We start from the raw sequence: 17,081 nt of genomic DNA, 5'->3' as shown, positions 1-17,081 counted from the left end.
GCGTCTGTAACGCAGGGAGGTATTCGTAACAACCCTCAGGCAAAAGTTCTTCCTTATTTGTTCTGCTACTTTCCTGCAGTGTCTGGGTAGAAATTGTTAATTATACTTGAACCTGATGGGATTGTTATGGGGAGGAGGACACAGGGATACAGTGTCCGAGGCTGTCCAGGCTGTGAGTGTCCATCACAGTCCAGGGCTGGTGGAGGTGAGGTGGTGAGGTGGCGTCTGGGCTGTCAGTGAGTGAGCTGCTGTGTGTCCCCCTGCAGGAGCCCAGTGTCTGACTGAGCCTGTGCCGCAGTGTTTGCATGATTGCACAGGCAGTGCGCAGCGCCAGTCCCTCCGGAGCTCCCAACTTCTCTGCCAAGGCCGAGCTCCTGGAGACAATGATGGTCAGTGTGTGTGACGCAGCCGCCTGTCTGCTGTTTTCCCACATGGATGCTCTGGACAAGCCGTATCCTCTCACTGTGAATCGGAGAACAGATAGTCTGTGAGAAGTGATTGGAAGGGAAACTGTTTTGCTATTGATCAATACAGTTGTGTTTTTATCTTTTGGGAAACACTGTTCCAGAAGTATTCAGAAAAATGACTGCTTTGTTCACACCTAGTGACATGGTCCTGTGTCCTGTCTCTGAAGACAGCAGTGAGAACTGCAGCAAAGGGGCAGTAGTGGACAACTTCAACAGTCAGTGTAACAGAGCTCATGTGATCTGTCTGAGATTGACCTGCTGTTCTTGTTTCCTGTAGGCTCTTGACCTTCTGCAATTCTTCGGCAGTGGTTACACTCTGGATGACAGCTTGAAAGAGAGCTTGAGGGAGGGGATATTATATCTGGCTGCACAAGACCTCAGACAGACCATCCAGTCCCTACTGACCCTCACATCTCCCTCTGAGAGGTAGAGCACAATTCTAACAGTGAGAGGCTCTTTGCAATGATAAAAGCATCACAACAACTGCACTGTGTTGTGGCGTCAGTGTTTGTGTATTTTAGCTCTGAGAATGGGTGTGAATGCAGAGCCCTGCACTCACAGGTGGGGGGTGTGAGGCTGACTCGGGGGTGTGTTTTGCAGCTCACTCCCGGAGGTGTGGCAGGTCCTCAGTACCAACCAGGTGGTCTCGGAGACCGTGAAGCACCTGGCTGATCATCTCGGCCTGATGAGGGACATGAAGGTGGATGATGCAGAACTGGATGTAAGTGACTATAGAGCCTATCTGCTGGTGTTTCTAACTGAGCAGAGGACAGATAGTCAGACAGCTGACAGCTACAGCACGGAGGTACTGTCTCCCTGTAATATGTCGCAGCCCAATAGCAGGCAGAGAGACACCAGCAAGCAGGCAAGCGGCTGTGTGAGCAAACAGCTCCCTGTTTGCAGCACAGGGACAGGCTGGCGAGCACAGAAAAGCGTGGTGCAGACCAGCAGCCCAAAACCACATCCAGAACAGGCCAGATCAAAGCTGGGTGAACACAGAGGCTCAGCACACAGCAAACTCCAAACTCAGAGCTGATGGTAATAAGCACAGTCTGTAAACAGACAGACACAGCACACAAGCACAAGAGGGTAATCTAGACAACAAAGACAGGGTGAAGCTAGGGGCCAGTATCCGAGGAGCAAACTCGGAAGTCAGGGAGAAGCTCGAGAGTTTAGGACCGAGTTCCTGAGCGCTGACAGACCAAGGGCTTGTGTAGCTTGAACCCCCTGAGGCGGGCGTGGTGGACAATTATCTTCAGATGTGGCTGGCTAGCACGTCAGTTTTAGCTGTCCCTTCTGCTGACCAGCAGCGACCAGCATGACCCTCCCTCAGTGTAACCCTTGTCCCAGCAGTACTGGGAATGAAGGCCGACTGGTGTCCTCCTGTCTTCAGCTCTACAGACACACAGAGGAGCAGTTGGCAGCTCAGAGCTCAGCCCTGACAGAGCAGGAGACCCCAGCTGAGTCAGTTGTTCTGCGGGCTCTACTGGGCTTGATCAGTGTCCTGTCCATCGCAGACAAGAGTCAAGCCAAAGCACTGGTGCCCTTTGTGTACTGTAGAGCCAGGCCCTGCCTGGAAAGTGTAAGTTTTTTAGGATGTTCTTTATTCAAATATTGTGTCATTTGTCGTTTTTGTCTATTAAATTTAAATATAACGTTTTTAATTGTAATCAATTGGATATCCATGATTACAGTGTTTGTCCTTTGAGCTACAGTGACAGTGGGCTTAGACTCCAGACCTGAGAGGAGAAAATACGTGGTGACAGTTTGTGCGTGTCTGTGTGTAAAGTTTCTCTCTTGTCCTGTGTCTGTGTTACAGGAGAGCCCGGAGGTCCGCAGAGCCACAGTGGTTCTGCTGGGGCAGCTGGTCAGGCTGGGCTCTGACAAAGCCCGGCTCAACAAAGAGGTCCACAGCTCCCTGGTCAGCGTGCTGCTGAACCTGACTGACCCCAGCCCAGAGGTCATCCAGGTAAAGACACAGAGCTGCCGCTGGCTTGGCTCAGCCTGTGGGACTGTGGGTTTTCTCATGTCCTTCTTTGATAATGATACTTGTCACCTATCCAGTGTTTGACCAGCTTTGCAATTGGTGAAGAAAAACAACCGTACAGTCAGTATGAGCTTGTAGCCTGGAAATCTAAACATTCAGAGGGTTACTATCAAGGATGTGTCAAAGGATGTGTCATAATTGACAACTCGATAATCAGGAATGTTAGAAATCCTAACCATCACAATGCAGTGGTCTCTGTAAAATGCCTCCCTGGGGCCTGAGTTTCTGACATTGAGGCAAAACTAGACATTTTCCAGCAATTAAGTCTCCACCTTGGTTGTTCACACTGGAACTAATGATATAAAGTACCAACAATCCAAGGGGTATAAGAGCAGCTTCATTTCTATGTGCAAAAGAGCACAAAGAAAAATGTCGGAATTTAATTGTGTCTGGTCCCTTACCAATCCTATACAGAGGGGACGTGCCCTATAGTAGGCTGTACTCCCTAAATCGCTGGATAGAGACTTGGTGTGCATACAATAGAATAACCTTAATTAATAGTTGGGACATTTTTTGGGAATGGCTTTTATAAACGGGATGGTCTCCAGCTTAACCAGAAGGGATCATTAATTCTATCCCAAAATATAGCAGAGAAGCTGCTTGCTTGACTACTAAGAGCACCAACCAGGCCTCAGCCATGTGATCTAAAATCGTGTGCTGTCTGTACTCCCAGCTCTAGTTCACCTCCTGTACCAACCCAGGTTCTCTACCACACGGCATCCCATCAATCACATTTCTATCCAGAACCAGATAGGAGTGTGAATAGACAGAGTATTGCAACTATCACTAGACCTAGATTAGAATTCAGACGTTCCTTTAGGGGCTCCTGTATTGACAATTTAATCTCCATTCCACTGGTAAACCTAAATCAGTTAAAACATGAAACTACCATAAAATGCTCCCTGTTAAATGTTCGCTCACTAGGCAACAAATCAGTTCTGGTTAATGATATGGTGCTTGACACCAACTCTGACCTGTGCCTACTAACGGAAACCTGGCTTTGACCCACTGACACTATTCCTGTAGTTGAAGTCTCACCTAATGGTAAAGGCCAGGGGGAAATTTAATGGCGAAACGTTTTTGTAGAAAGCTTGTTGCTCAGGGCATGGAGGTGGCCTAGCAGTCATCTTCAGTGAGTCTCTAAGAAATGAATTAAAAACTATTTAATGACTTTCACACATTTGAAGCAATGCTCCTTAAAATAGCTCCTGAATCATCTACATACATTCTTTTAGTGTACAGACCCCCTGGTAGATCCCATCCCCACTCAGCTAGTCAAAGATTCCCTCGAAGTACTGGCAGGACCTATAATTAGTATGATGAACATGTCCCTCGCATCAGGCGTTGTACCTGATCAATTTAAGGTAGCGGTTGTTAGACCGCTCCTTAAGAAGCCAAATTTGGACCGACAAGTTCTTAACAACTACAGGCCTGTCTCAAACTTTTGATCACAGGCTTGAGTCTGAGGTTGGCTTATGTGGAAACGTCCTTAATTGGTTTACTTCATATTTAACTCAGCGTTTTCACTATGTTCAAATGTCTAATAATTGTACTGCTTCGTCAATGTCACAAGTTCAATTTGGGGTACCACAGAGATCAGTGCTGGGACCAGTATGGTTCTCTCTTTGCATGCTGCCGCTAGGTCGGAAAATACGAAAACATAATATTAACTTTCATTCATATTCTGGTGACACTCAAATGGCAACTCTTCTATTATCACTTTAGTTAATTGCACTAATGAAATAAAGACTAGGATGTGTGAAAACTTTTTGTTACTCAACTGAGGTTCTATTGTGTAGAGGCAACAATACTGACAGGACTACTATAACTTCAGCACTGAACTCAGAGGATTTAAAAATTTGCCTGAAAGACTCTGCACGTAACCTGGGCATCATAGTAGACACAAGGCTCTCGTTTAACTCTCATGTTAAAACAGTATCTAAAACATGCTTCCTATAGTTAAGAAATATTGCAAAACTAAGGCAGTTTCTCTCCACTCAAGACACAGAGAAATTAATACATGTTCTTGTAACAGCAGGTTAGACTACTGCAATGCCCTACTATCAGGGAGCACCCTCCAATCTTTCAATACCTTACAGCGAATTCAGAATGCAGCAGCTAGAATTGTTACTAGGAGCAGAAAGTACGACTATATAACCCCCATACTTAGCTCTCTTCATTGGCTTCCTGTCAGGTACAGGGTGGACTTCAAAATCCTTCTACGTACTTACAAGTCTCTCAGAGGTCAGACACCTGTCTATCTAATGGACTTATTAATGTATACCATCCAAATCGCCTGCTTAGTTCACAGAACGCAGGTCTTCTTCACATATTAATAAAATAACAGTTGGCTGTAAAGACTTTAGTTACAGGGCCCCTAGCTTATGGAACAGTCTCTCACCCCATATGTCAGGATTCATATCCAGACTGAAGACCTACTACTTCAGCCTAGCCTATAATAATAATAATAATAATAATAATAATAATAATAGTAATAATTGCTTACACTTATAAATAAATATATATATTTCTGGACACTCCACTCAAAGCGCTTTACAGGTAATGGGGATCCCCTCCACCACCACCAGTGTGCAGCCCCACCTGGATGATGCGCCAGTCCTCCCCACACACCAGCTCTCAGTGGGGAGGAGAACAGAGTGATGAAGCCAGTTCAGAGATGGGGATTATTAGGAGCCCATGATGGGTAAAGGCCAGGGGGAAATTTGGCCAGGACACAGGGGTAACACCCCTTCTCTTTTCGAGAAACACCCTGGGATTTTTAATGACCACAGAGAGTCAGGATCTCACTTTTATGTCTCATCCGAAGGACGGCACCTCTGTCACTATTCTGGGGCATTAGGACCCACACAGACCGCAGGGTGAGCGCCCCCTACTGGCCCCACTAACACCTCTTCCAGCAGCAACTATAGTTTTTTTCCCAGGAGTCTCCCATGTGATTGATAATTAATAAAGACTCACCTGAAGAAGGCTCCACGGCCGAAACGTTGTGTTCTCTTTCTTCTTTTTTCAGTATGGAATAAACCTATTACTTGTTCATTAATAAAGTCACACCCATCTCCCATCCCCCATGTAACTGCAGCCTCATCTACAGCAGACACCTCACTGGTCTCAGTCTGAATTAATTAGGCAGAGGGAGGATGAAGACCATTAAAGAATCCTACTTAACAACAGATGTAATAAAGACTCAGTTCATTCAATTCCAATTCAAAGTAGTGTTACGAGTCCAGCTAATAAAACCGAAACTAAAATATAAACTATAAAATACTAAAATATAAAATTAATATAATATTTTACATTATAAAATATAAATGCGGGAGCTGGAAAATAATCCTGCAACCAATCTTTTCCGCAATTCGAAAAAACGAAATCAGACGGGGAAGCCAGTAATCCTAAATCAAAGCCGGGACCCGAGAGCCATCGTTCAAAGCAGAAAGCCGGGAGTCCGAAACCGAGGAGTGTACTTTCCGCAATCCAGAAGCCGCAGGTCCAACAGAGACAAGCAGTTCCAAGCCGAAGAGGTGTAAACGAGACGAGCGAAAAGCAATAATAAAGCTCACATGGACACCGAGCGAGGAGGTCAGGGAAGACTGTGCTTCAGTGTATAATGAGATGGTGGTGTGGTGGTGAATTAGTGATCCGGTAGGTTGCCTAATTCAGCGTGGTCTAGGCAACAGGGAAGCGGGGATCATAACAAGTACTGTAGCAAAGGAGCATTTTTTTCAAACATCAGCTGCATAGAGCCCTGTTACTCGGGAGTTAGTAAACGAGGCTCCCAAGTAGAGCTGGGTGTTGTAACTTGGACATTTCTATCCATCTCCTCCATCTGAGGGTTTATGGCAGAAACTAAACTGCACTCGGCCCAATACACAGCTCACCTGTGCTTCAGAATGGAATGTGTTCAACAACTGTACAGAATAGTATGTCTTCCAGGGCGCCTTTTTGTAGAAAGGAAAAGAATTCCCTCTTGCAAACAGGTTTCCTTTTCCTGCAGGTGTCACTCATCTAACATGCTTTATGCTCACCAGCTGAATGATACACGTCTGCTGTAGTCTTACCTGGCTGCTGCTTGAACACAGTGTCTTACTGATACATACTCCAGAGAGGCTCTTTCCATTCAAACTGATATAACCTCTGACACCACCTTTTGTTTGTGTAACCATGGAGAGTATCAATATCAATTAATTCTTTCGCACAATGTGTTTTACAAGAGTCTTATACATGCACATATACACTGTAGGTCGAGTTATTTTATAGGCTAAAATATCATATAATAATCCCATTTAAAGTATTGCAAAAGAGAAAGTCAACATACACAGGCACTTTCTATACTTTACACATGCAAAAGCTTTTCACATTGCACTCTTTCGGTAAGAGTGTTCGCACAAAGGACACAGAGATTTGCCACAAAGTGCCATTGCTGTTCATCATTCTTGAAAAGCTTGAAATTCCCCCTGATCTGCATTTTTTTTCTGCTGCAGTAACATTGTCACATATTGTCTGTTAACATGGAACAAGAAAGCAAAATATTTAATTAAAAAATAAAAATTGTAATATTATTTACCCAAGATATTTCCTTTTAGTGACTTGGTCAGTGACTTGTACAGCTGTTCAGCTCATTGTAAGCCACCATTAGTTCTATATGCAGTTCAAAGCCACAGTCAATTCTATATTTGTGAGCTTATTTGGGGAGCTGCTGGGATGAGACAAGACCTTTTCTCCTGACATCAGTCCAGTAGAACTGAGGACCAGCTCTCAAATGGGATCAACAGAGACTTCACTAGCTCACTGCTGAGGTTCAGGCAGAATATCCCACAGTGTTGACCTCTCACAAACATGCTTTTTTATTTACAGGTCAGACACGTTGTTAAGCAAGATGTTCTCAATTTGAAAATCTGAGCTGTTCTATGATCGATTTACAAGAGCTGATCTGTTCTACAATCTTGTGCAATGACCTCACATCTCTAGACAACTAATATCACAGTTTGTTTCCTGCTTTTCAAGGCACACAGAGCTGTCTGTTAATCTCCTGAAGGACACCTGATGTCAGGAACTAACGAGGGTTAGAACAATATCCACTGGTGCTCTAATAATGTTAGACACCAGATATTGCAACAGAAGGTCATAGGTCAACTGCATTATTTTAAAACTAATTTGACTAAAATCTCAAATTAAATTGAAGATATATCTGTTTCTCCTTTATGTGACAGGTGCAGATCTTCTGAAGGCTCTGCCCCAAGTTCTATAAACTTTGGGTAGAAATATTTCAGTGGTACTCAAAGGTGTTTGGGAAGAATATACCCCAGACCCTGAATTAGCACTCTCTGGTTGTTCAGAGACAATGTTCACATTAACCATCAGCACTGGCGTTTGGAATAATTGTGGCTGAACAAAATTGCCTCTATAGCACAAGCAATCTGGAGCCATTCCATGAGATCAGGGGCCCTTTTCCTCAATATGTTTAAAAACATAGAGCTTTGTTAAATATCCCTGATAGTTTTATACAACCATTAATTGTGTGATTATGGTTGTCACAAATTTTGACTTAACAAGAAAACTGTTAAAAAGGCAGCAGCAAATTTGAGGATTTTTAATCTATTGTCTGTTTTTCATGTTTCTCATTAAAAATATCAAAGCTTTTTTGAAGATCCCTGATAAGTCTATCAAGAGGCCAGTCAGCCAAGCAGCAGTGCCACCTAGTGGTCAGAAAGCTGAGCACAGACGGGTAGAACTAGAACGAGATAAGATAATGTGGGAAAAATTATAAAGCAAATGTTAGGATATATAGTTAAGTAACATTTAAATCAGGAGATGCTATATAAAAACTGTACCACTAGTAATGCTTCATTTCAAATGTGCCGTCTGTTACAACAAAGATTTTGCTCTGGAATCAGCCCAAACCGTAAAGAGTGACCAGATACATTCTCAGGTTCAAGTGATTGTCCTGCACTGTTCAGGGGCCCAATTTAAGTACTGAAAATCCTAAAGGGCAACAACAAATCTACTGTATGACCTTTACCTTCGTGTATGGAAACAGGAGTCACTTCTGTGCACAATGTGTGGTCAAAAGTACTGTATGTACTGTATGTCCTTGGAGGTAGTGGCTGAGAGGAGAATGATGTCCAAACTAGAGGCCATCATGGACAACTTCTCCCATCCCCTCTATGACAGGCTTGCAGGAATGAAGAGCACGTTCAGCAATTGACTGATTCATCCACGGTGCGACAGGGAGCGCTACAGGAGGTCATTCTTGCCTTCTGCCATTAGACTGTACAACGCATCCACCTTGCGTCTTGGCAGAGGCAACATCGACAGTGACCTGTTTCTGGACTAAACGCATCTACACATCTACTGCTACATCTGTTCTCTTTCTTTTTCCCATTTACAACCACTTTTTGTGCAATATATGCCAGGGACCTGTGCAATACATTTATATCTATAGTTACATCTATATTTATATTCATATGTGTGATACGATTTTCTGTGTACTGTTCTGTTCTAGTTTGTTCTTGTGTGTCCGGACTGTGAGTAACTCTTGTATTGTATTGTACTATTATTATATAATTCGTTACACTGTGGCTGTGTTGTGTGTGTTAAGCTGCTGTTGCACTGCAATTTGCCTCACGGGATCAATAAAGTATCTATCTATCTAACCATATTGTTGCAGTTGGTAATGATCTTTTGCAAAAACAAATGTCTTAATGACATTGTATCAGCAATTGTTACATACTCAGCCTACTTTAAAAGTTTAAATTTACATTAGGAAAGATAAATGGAAAAACTGCTCACAAGTACAGAAATAAAAATATAATCAGCTGAAAAAAAGTCACAGTTGAGATGATTGTACGCAATACTGGTTCACATGATTACAAATACACACACAACTCAGTAAAGTACTAATAGGTGTTATTTTTGTGGCATGTGTTGCAGGTATTCAGATGGCAACTGCATTTGAAATTGTACAAGTTCACCAAACCACATCCCACTCAACTAGTTACAGCAATGAAGTATTACACCTGAACTTGAGCTAAACCTCAGGTGAGGATTCAACCATGAAGATGAACTCAGCTGTAAAAAACTGAAAGCACCCAGTCAACATGGTTAGGGATGTAATAGAAAGTTAAGACCAAGTGCTTTGCACCCACACATTATGGAAACAAACATTACACTGGAGTGGTTTAGGGTTAAGAGAGTGAAAGGCCTTGAAGACTCCAGTCACAGCCTCAACTTACATCCCTGTTTAGGGCCACTGGAAAAGACCAATCAGTGATGCTCCCCCAGAAACATAGTAGCATTTTAGCTAATCCATTCATGCACAAAAGTGGGACTAAGCTACTGTGGAAAGAGACTAGATATGTTTCATTATTAGCTTATTACAGGCAAAGGGCCATGTGGGATAAGAGCTTAATGTGACATCCCAGGTAGTCCTCCTCATTAAATCAGGAGGACTGGTTTTAAGTTCATTAACCAATTTGAAGTTAATGAATTAGACACCACAGAAGAACAGGGTTTTCCAGGCATTTTTATTGCAGCACAGAATAACAAGACGGGCATTAATGCCTCATTCCACTCGGAATCCTTCATGCAGCCTAGTCATGTCTGTCACTTCCCACTCAGGGCCAGACCACCCAGGCTGCTCAGACCTGGCACCTCTGGACTCGGCCATCTTTGCACACAACCCAGAGGATTCCTTGGTCATAGGACACATGCCTGGCCACACCAGCTGCCCTTAGAGCCCACCACCTCCTGCCAAAGGGGTTACAGGCATCAATACCAACCCTGCAGGAAAAGGAACAGGATTAGAGCAGCCTAGAATTAGGACAGTCATTCATGCAACCATGTGCATTAACCCCTCCCCCAGCTCACCTCTTGAAGACCACTCCATTCCTGTCCACCCCATACACACTGCCATCTGAGCCCACCTCCACCAGGGACAGGGAGCCCTGGATGGGGTACCACCTGTCGGAGCCTTTGCAGGAATCCCCACTCACATCCAGCTTGACAAAGATCTGGTCCAACCTGTTCACTCCCCAGCAGCCAAAAGGCCCACAGGAATAGTACTTGAGGGAGCCCACGACAGGAATCCAGGGGATGTTGCCCTGGCCAGCATACTGCAGCACAGGCCTGCTGTTCAGGCAGAAGATGGAATTGGCAGCATTGACACCAACCACAAACTTGTCTCCACCAGCATCAATCTGGATGAGGGAGCCTGCAGAGGAGAGCAAGAATCAGCTGTTCTCAGCAGGGGGTAGTGCAGTGCTCATTCCTCAGTATGAGGTCATGAACACTTGAGGAGTGAAAGATGTTCTGGCTGAAAGCAGCCACTATCCATGGATAAACATGAAAGCTATCATTTCTAACCTATATAGATCAGCTGCAGCCTCACCTGGTTGCACTTGGATCCACCTTACCCGAAGCCACTTGAACACAAGGCTTGAGAGACTCACACTCCAGAGTCCTGCTGGCCCCACACTCACATGTTTCCCCTTCATGGCCAGAGAGACCCAGCTGTTGCCCTGGTAGCTGACCAGGTTGTCTGCATTGTCAACTCCACACACCCTTCCAGCACCAGCATCTATCTGCTTCAGACTGCCAGGCACAGCCCGACACTGCAGGGCTTCAGCTACAGACACTGGGGAAGAAGAGGACACCACTGGGTCAATGATCACGTGGAAGCAGCCTGGGCTTAAGGCAACATGGGATCATGAGCATCTGACACTGAGGGACTAAGTCAATATACGAGGACAGAAGTAACAAGCCAATAGGGCATTAATGAATCAGCAACAGCCACAAGTGAACAGAGCTCAATGCACAGAGAATCAAAGGCTTGCAGAATTTCAAGAGCACACAAACATCCAAGTCATGGATTTAACACTCAGGCAACATCTCTACTCAAGATCAAATAACTATACTGAAATCCTTAAATACTAGCAGCATGCAGTTAATCCTCCCATCTGCCTTTGTGCTGCTCCTTTTAGTCAAAGCAATAAACCCAAACCTTACCTAGAAAGAATCCCACAAGCAAACACAACACACAGCTTCTCCCTTCCATGTTGATAAATGATGACACAAACCTTATGTATAGTATAAGCCCCCCCGGTGGCCTTTATATACTCAAGACTGCTGGGCTTCAGGTCCTACACACACCTGTCTAACCAGGTGTTAAATTGTGAACCATAACGAGCTGCTGATTGAATCACTCAAGTATCAATTACAGAAGACATCATTAATTATATTCTTTCCATAGACCTTATCCTCAGGGTTTGGGAATCATGGCGACAAAAACTGAAATTGAAGCCCAGTGCTTCAGATAGTCACGAGCTGGATTAGTACTAGTATCAGCAGGGACATCCTCCAGTAGTGCAGGTCAGGGGTGGTCTAAATTAGATAACGAGACAAATAGTTTCATTGCAAAGCTGAATATTTGGTTACTCTTGCTCTTTGTCATGAGATATTTTTTTTTCATTTCAGATTTTATCTCCCAGATTAAAGATTAAATTTTTCTGAGCACTTAGAGGAAAATATCTGGGCCCTAGATTGAAATATTCCATTTGGACAGCACAGTGGTGTGGATTTTAGGACTGCAGCCTCACAGTTCCTGGGGTTGATGTCCAACTGAATTTCCTGCTGTGTGGAGCTTGCATGTCTTCCATGCGGATTTTCTCTATGGGATGTAATGGAAAGTTACTGAAAAAAAGTGTTTTATCCTAAATATGTCCGTTTATGGGCAGAGCTGTGTTGTAAAAGCAGCTGGATTCTTAGAACAAACTGTGATTGTACCCAGCTAGTCAAGGCCATGGGATGTTCTAAGAATATGTTTATCTCTGTCCCAGCAAAAAGGCGATGCGTAACTGCACGTAGCTGTCTTCTCTGTCCTAAGGCTAAGACCTATAAGGACTGGATAATTACTGTCTCGCCTGTCTTTGTTTTACTAACCAACCATAATGAAGTAAACAAATTGAGGTGTTGCATCAGCTAGGTTTATAAAATAATGGACCTTTTCCTATTTTACTTTGAAAATCAGCTCTCACTTGCTGCACAGACTGGTGGTTGCTGTTTTTCCCTATTGCGCAATATGAATAAATGCCTTACTGAGTGAATGAGAACACCTCTCCTGGCTCGTCTTTGATAAAATTCCAAGACAGGGACCACTTTGCTACCAATTTAGAAAGGCATCCTGGCTTTTCAAAGTAGTTTACATGTATGTAAAAAGTTATGTCAATGATTAAAAAATTGCAGTTGGAGAAAGTGTGGACATTCAAAGGAAGTAGATAGACTGATACTTTATTGATCCCATGAAAGAAATTGCAGTGCAACAGCAGCTTAACACAGACAACACAGCAACAGTGTAATGAATGATACAATAATAATAATACAATACATACAGTACAATCAGTACAGTGAGAAGTGCACTACGAAGAGTTACTCACAGTCCAGAACACACAAAGAACAGTACACAACAAAGTCGTATTGCACAATATAAATATGAATATAAATGTATTGCAAGGGTCCCTGGCATATATTGCCCAAAAACGGTTTTAAACGGGAAAAAGAAAAAGAACAGCTGTATCAGTTTACTGTTCAGTCCAGAAACAGGTCCCTGTCAATGTTGCCCCTGCCCAGACACACAGTGGATGCGTTGTACAGTCTTATGGGAGAAGGCAAGAATGACCTCCTGTAGCGCTCCCTGTCGCACCGTGGTTCGATCAGTCTATTGCAGAACGTGCTCTTCAATCTCACAAGCATGTCATAGAGGGGATGGGAGATGTTGGCCATGATGGCCTCTAGTTTGGACACCATTCTCCTCTCAGCCACTAGCTCCAGGGGGTCCAGGCCAGACCCAATGACGGAGCTTGCTCTCCTGATGAGCTTGTTCAGCCTGTTAGAATCCCCTGCTCTAATCCCAGAGCACCAGCATACCACTGCGTAGAAAATGGCGCACGCCACCACCAACTGATAGAACATATGTAGCATCTTACTACACACATTGAAGGACCTGAGCCTCCTCAAGAAGTAAAGTTGGCTCTGACCCTTCTTGTAGATGGCCTCGATGTTCTTAGACCATTCCAGTCTATTGTCGATGTGCACTCCCAGGTACTTGTACGAGTCCACCATCTCCATGCCACTCCCATGGATGTAGACAGGAATATGTTTGACGCTTTTCCTCCTGAAATCTACCACCAGTTCCTTCGTCTTTGTTACATTCAATTGCAGGTGGTTCTCCCCACACCACTCCACAAAGCTGCTAACCTCGTCCACTGCACTCTTCCTCCTGCCCACTCTTGAAACATCCCACTGTAGCGGCAAGGCTTATTAAAATACAGGAATTAAGTTTGCTACTACCTTGCCAGTCCCTCTCTCCTTCATCTCAGTGGTGCTGGATACAGAGAGGCCATTCCAGTTGGTTCACATTTAAGGTGTTTTTCTAGCCGATAGAGTGTCCTGATAAGGAACAACTCCCAAAGCTGAGATTCTCCAGCAACCCTAATAAATGGTCATCTCTTGCGCCTTACTGTCTGGGAGAATCTTATTCAAAGTTGTTTACAACCCTAAGGTCAGAGTGCATTGTTACCCATCCTCAGGCAATCAGGAACTGGTAGGGCAGGTTAACCCCACGTGGGTCTCGAATGCCCACAGAACGTTCAACCAATAAACGACCGTAGTTCCTCCAGGTAAAACAGGCAGCACAGGGCTTCCTCGGGGCGCCTCCTGGACATTCTCAGACTCAGCTCCTCCTGGACATCCTCAGACTCAGCTCCTCCTTGACATCCTCAGACTCAGCTCGGACCACCACGTAACGGCCAGTGTGTCCGAGAGTCAGAACTTCACTTTGTTCTAAGAGTCGAGAACGGAGGTTGCCAGCACGTAACCAAAGGAACCACCCGAGGTTAGCCCAGCAGCAAGCCTCGTGAACCCACCGCGAAAGCTCACCTGATCAACAAGTGAACTACGGTCAGAACTGTGGACAGCTGAATCTGTGGATTCAGGACTCGCGCTACATCAGGAACGAACCAGTCTTCTTCCTGTCTAAAGAGTGTGACCTGCTTGGACCCACAGTCACTTTTCTCCTGTGCACAAACTCTGCTAGTTTCAGCCAACACTAACTAGCCGGTCTTCAGAGAGCATCAGCAGTGCACCGCAGCAGAAATCTCTCCCACTTCACTCTCGCTGAACCAGCACTGCCTGGCACCGAGCCAGAGAACGCCGATTGGACACAGCAACAAGCTGCTGTTTGTGTCCGCGGGAGATCTGAATCCACACAGATTGGATGAGTATTCAACATTCTGCATTACAGCTCGAGAATTCAATTGTTACCTCAACCTGAGATTATATCAATTTAATTCCTATGAGTGATGTACTTGCTTTTGAGTATCTAGTGTAGAAGTTGTAATCCAAGTTCATTTACGAAACGGTATAAATGAATGATATACTGAACGTATGTCCCTCTTGGTCTGTAAATCTTCGTGACTGAATATATACCTTTTGTATTCTGCTAACCCTCACGATAAGATCTGTTATGTTTATATGCACATTTTATGTATTATTAAATGTATTGTCGTGTATTAGTATCCGTGTGTGCGTTGCTGAGTATCCCTCTGGGTCGGTCTTCTAATAGCCATCAAAGAATCATTTTGTGACTTAATGCTACAATTAATAATTGTCCCAGTAAATGCACAAAACCCCTACATTTATTGGTGCCTCATGAGAGGATGCCTTCACCACAATTGCACAATTGCAGCACATCTGAGAACTTCTGCAGGTGGCATGACTCTGAGTTGTATTTAAAGTCCGAAGTATAGAGGGTGAAGAGGAATGGAGAAAGAACTGTCCCCCGAGGAGCCCCTGTGTTACTTACTACCTGTTCAGACACACAGTTCTGAAGTCTCACCGACTGTGGTCTGCCTGTCAGATAGTCAGTGATCCACAAGATCATGGAGGCACCGACTTGTATCTCCTCCAGCTTCCTCCTTAGAAGTAAGGGCTGGATAGTATTGAAGGCACTGGAGAAGTCAAAAAACATAATCCTTACAGTGCTGCCAGCCTTGTCCAGGTGTGAGTAGGCCCTTAGCAGCATGTAGATGATTGCATCCTCCACACCAAAACTGGGCTGGTAGGCGAACTGTAGGGTGTTCAGCGATAAACTAACTAGAGATATCAGGTGGGATAAGACCAGCCTCTCCAGTGCCTTCATGACGTGAGAAGTCAGCTCTACTGGTCTGTAGTCATTGAGGACAGAGGGGCACCCTTTCTTTGGTACCGGGACCAGGCATGATGTCTTCCAGAGCACAGGGACTCTCTCCAAGCGCAGGCTCAGGTTGAACAGTCACTGGAGCACTCCGCTCAGCTGATCAGCACAGGCCCTCAGAACTCTGGGACAGACGTCATCTGGTCCTGTAGCCTTACCCTGGTGCAACCTCTACAGCTCCCTCTTCACCTGGTCAGCCTTGCCTGGGGGATGGTGCTCATAGCGCTGTAGGTGCTGCAGGTGTTAATGGCGGAGGTGTTGGAGAGTGGCAGCTGTGGGGGATGGGGGGGTGAGCAGCTGTTGGCGGTTGTAGCTGTAGGCGGCCATGATTGTGGGGGGATGGAGAAGGTGTTGGGCAGTCGCAGCTGTGAAGGCTTAGGGAGCGCGTGGCTGTGAGGGGATGGGTGTTGAGCCACAGAGGGCCCTGAATCAAACCTGTTAAAAACTGGTTCAACTCGTTGGGCATCTCCAGGTTCCCCTCCGTTGCACCCCCAGCCTGTTTGAAGCCAGTGATCTCTCTCATGTAGCTCCATACATCCCTCACCCTATTCCTTAGCACCTTGTCCTCTACCTTCCCCCTGTAGGCGTCCTTGTTCTCTCTAAACTTCTGCTTTAGTTCCCTCTGTACACGCTTGACTTCTTCCTTATCCCCCCTCCTAAAGGCTCTCTTCTTGTCATTTAGAAGAGCCTTCAAGTCGCTGGTGATCCAGGGTTTGTTATTGGAAAAGTAGTGTACGTCTTTGGTGGGGATGGTGTTGTGTACGCAGAAGTTAATGTAGTCAGTGACACAGTCCACCATGTTGTCTATGTCGTCCCCATGTGGTTTGCACAGCACATCCCAGTTGGTAGCCTCCAGACCACCACGTAGATCCTCCATAGCCTCCTAAGACCATCTCCTCACAGTCCTAATGCCTGCAGGTTGGCGCTGGACAATAGGCGTGTATAGTGGTGTAAGCAAGTTAAGGTTGTGATCTGATCTGCCAAGGGGGGGAAGGGCTGTGGAACTATATGCATCCTTAGCATTTGCATATAATAAGTCCAGTGTTTTGTTTTCTCTGGTCGGGCACTTAACAAACTGGTGGAAAGTAGGCAAAATGATGGAAATAGAGACGTGGTTTAAGTCCCCTGAAATAGCTATAAAAGCACTAGGGTGCTTTGTTTGTAGCCTGGCTGTGACTGTGTGTATGACGTCACACGCTGCCTCTGCGTTCGCCGTGGGTGGAATGTAAACAACAACAAAGATGGCGCATGTAAACTCCCGCGGCAGATAGTATGGACGCAGTCCTATGGCAACCAGTTCAAT

The 17,081-nt window shown here is 45.0% G+C and overlaps 2 protein-coding genes across 2 annotated transcripts; one reads left to right on the top strand and one right to left on the bottom strand.

Annotated features, from left to right (window-relative positions):
* The first annotated feature begins 297 nt into the window (after positions 1 to 297).
* On the top strand, positions 298 to 9,182 carry LOC148815420 (uncharacterized). Its single transcript, XM_088905758.1, has 6 exons — positions 298 to 389; positions 745 to 893; positions 1,068 to 1,188; positions 1,861 to 2,049; positions 2,287 to 2,436; positions 8,704 to 9,182. The coding sequence occupies exons 1-6, from the start codon at positions 306 to 308 to the stop codon at positions 8,797 to 8,799; spliced, it is 789 nt and encodes a 262-aa protein (XP_088761884.1). The 5' UTR covers positions 298 to 305; the 3' UTR covers positions 8,800 to 9,182.
* Positions 9,183 to 10,169: 987 nt separating this feature from the next.
* On the bottom strand, positions 10,170 to 11,605 carry LOC148815419 (fish-egg lectin-like). Its single transcript, XM_088905780.1, has 4 exons — positions 11,536 to 11,605; positions 10,919 to 11,164; positions 10,399 to 10,741; positions 10,170 to 10,311 (listed from the first exon to the last, which is right to left on the bottom strand). The coding sequence occupies exons 1-4, from the start codon at positions 11,582 to 11,584 to the stop codon at positions 10,170 to 10,172; spliced, it is 780 nt and encodes a 259-aa protein (XP_088761906.1). The 5' UTR covers positions 11,585 to 11,605.
* Positions 11,606 to 17,081: the final 5,476 nt, after the last annotated feature.

The sequence above is a fragment of the Atractosteus spatula genome, chromosome 25 (assembly GCF_055471065.1).
Source record: "Atractosteus spatula isolate fAtrSpa1 chromosome 25, fAtrSpa1.hap1, whole genome shotgun sequence".
NCBI lineage: Eukaryota > Metazoa > Chordata > Actinopteri > Semionotiformes > Lepisosteidae > Atractosteus > Atractosteus spatula.
Note: the sequence above shows the minus strand (reverse complement) of the source record. Positions and strands in the feature narration are given on the sequence as shown.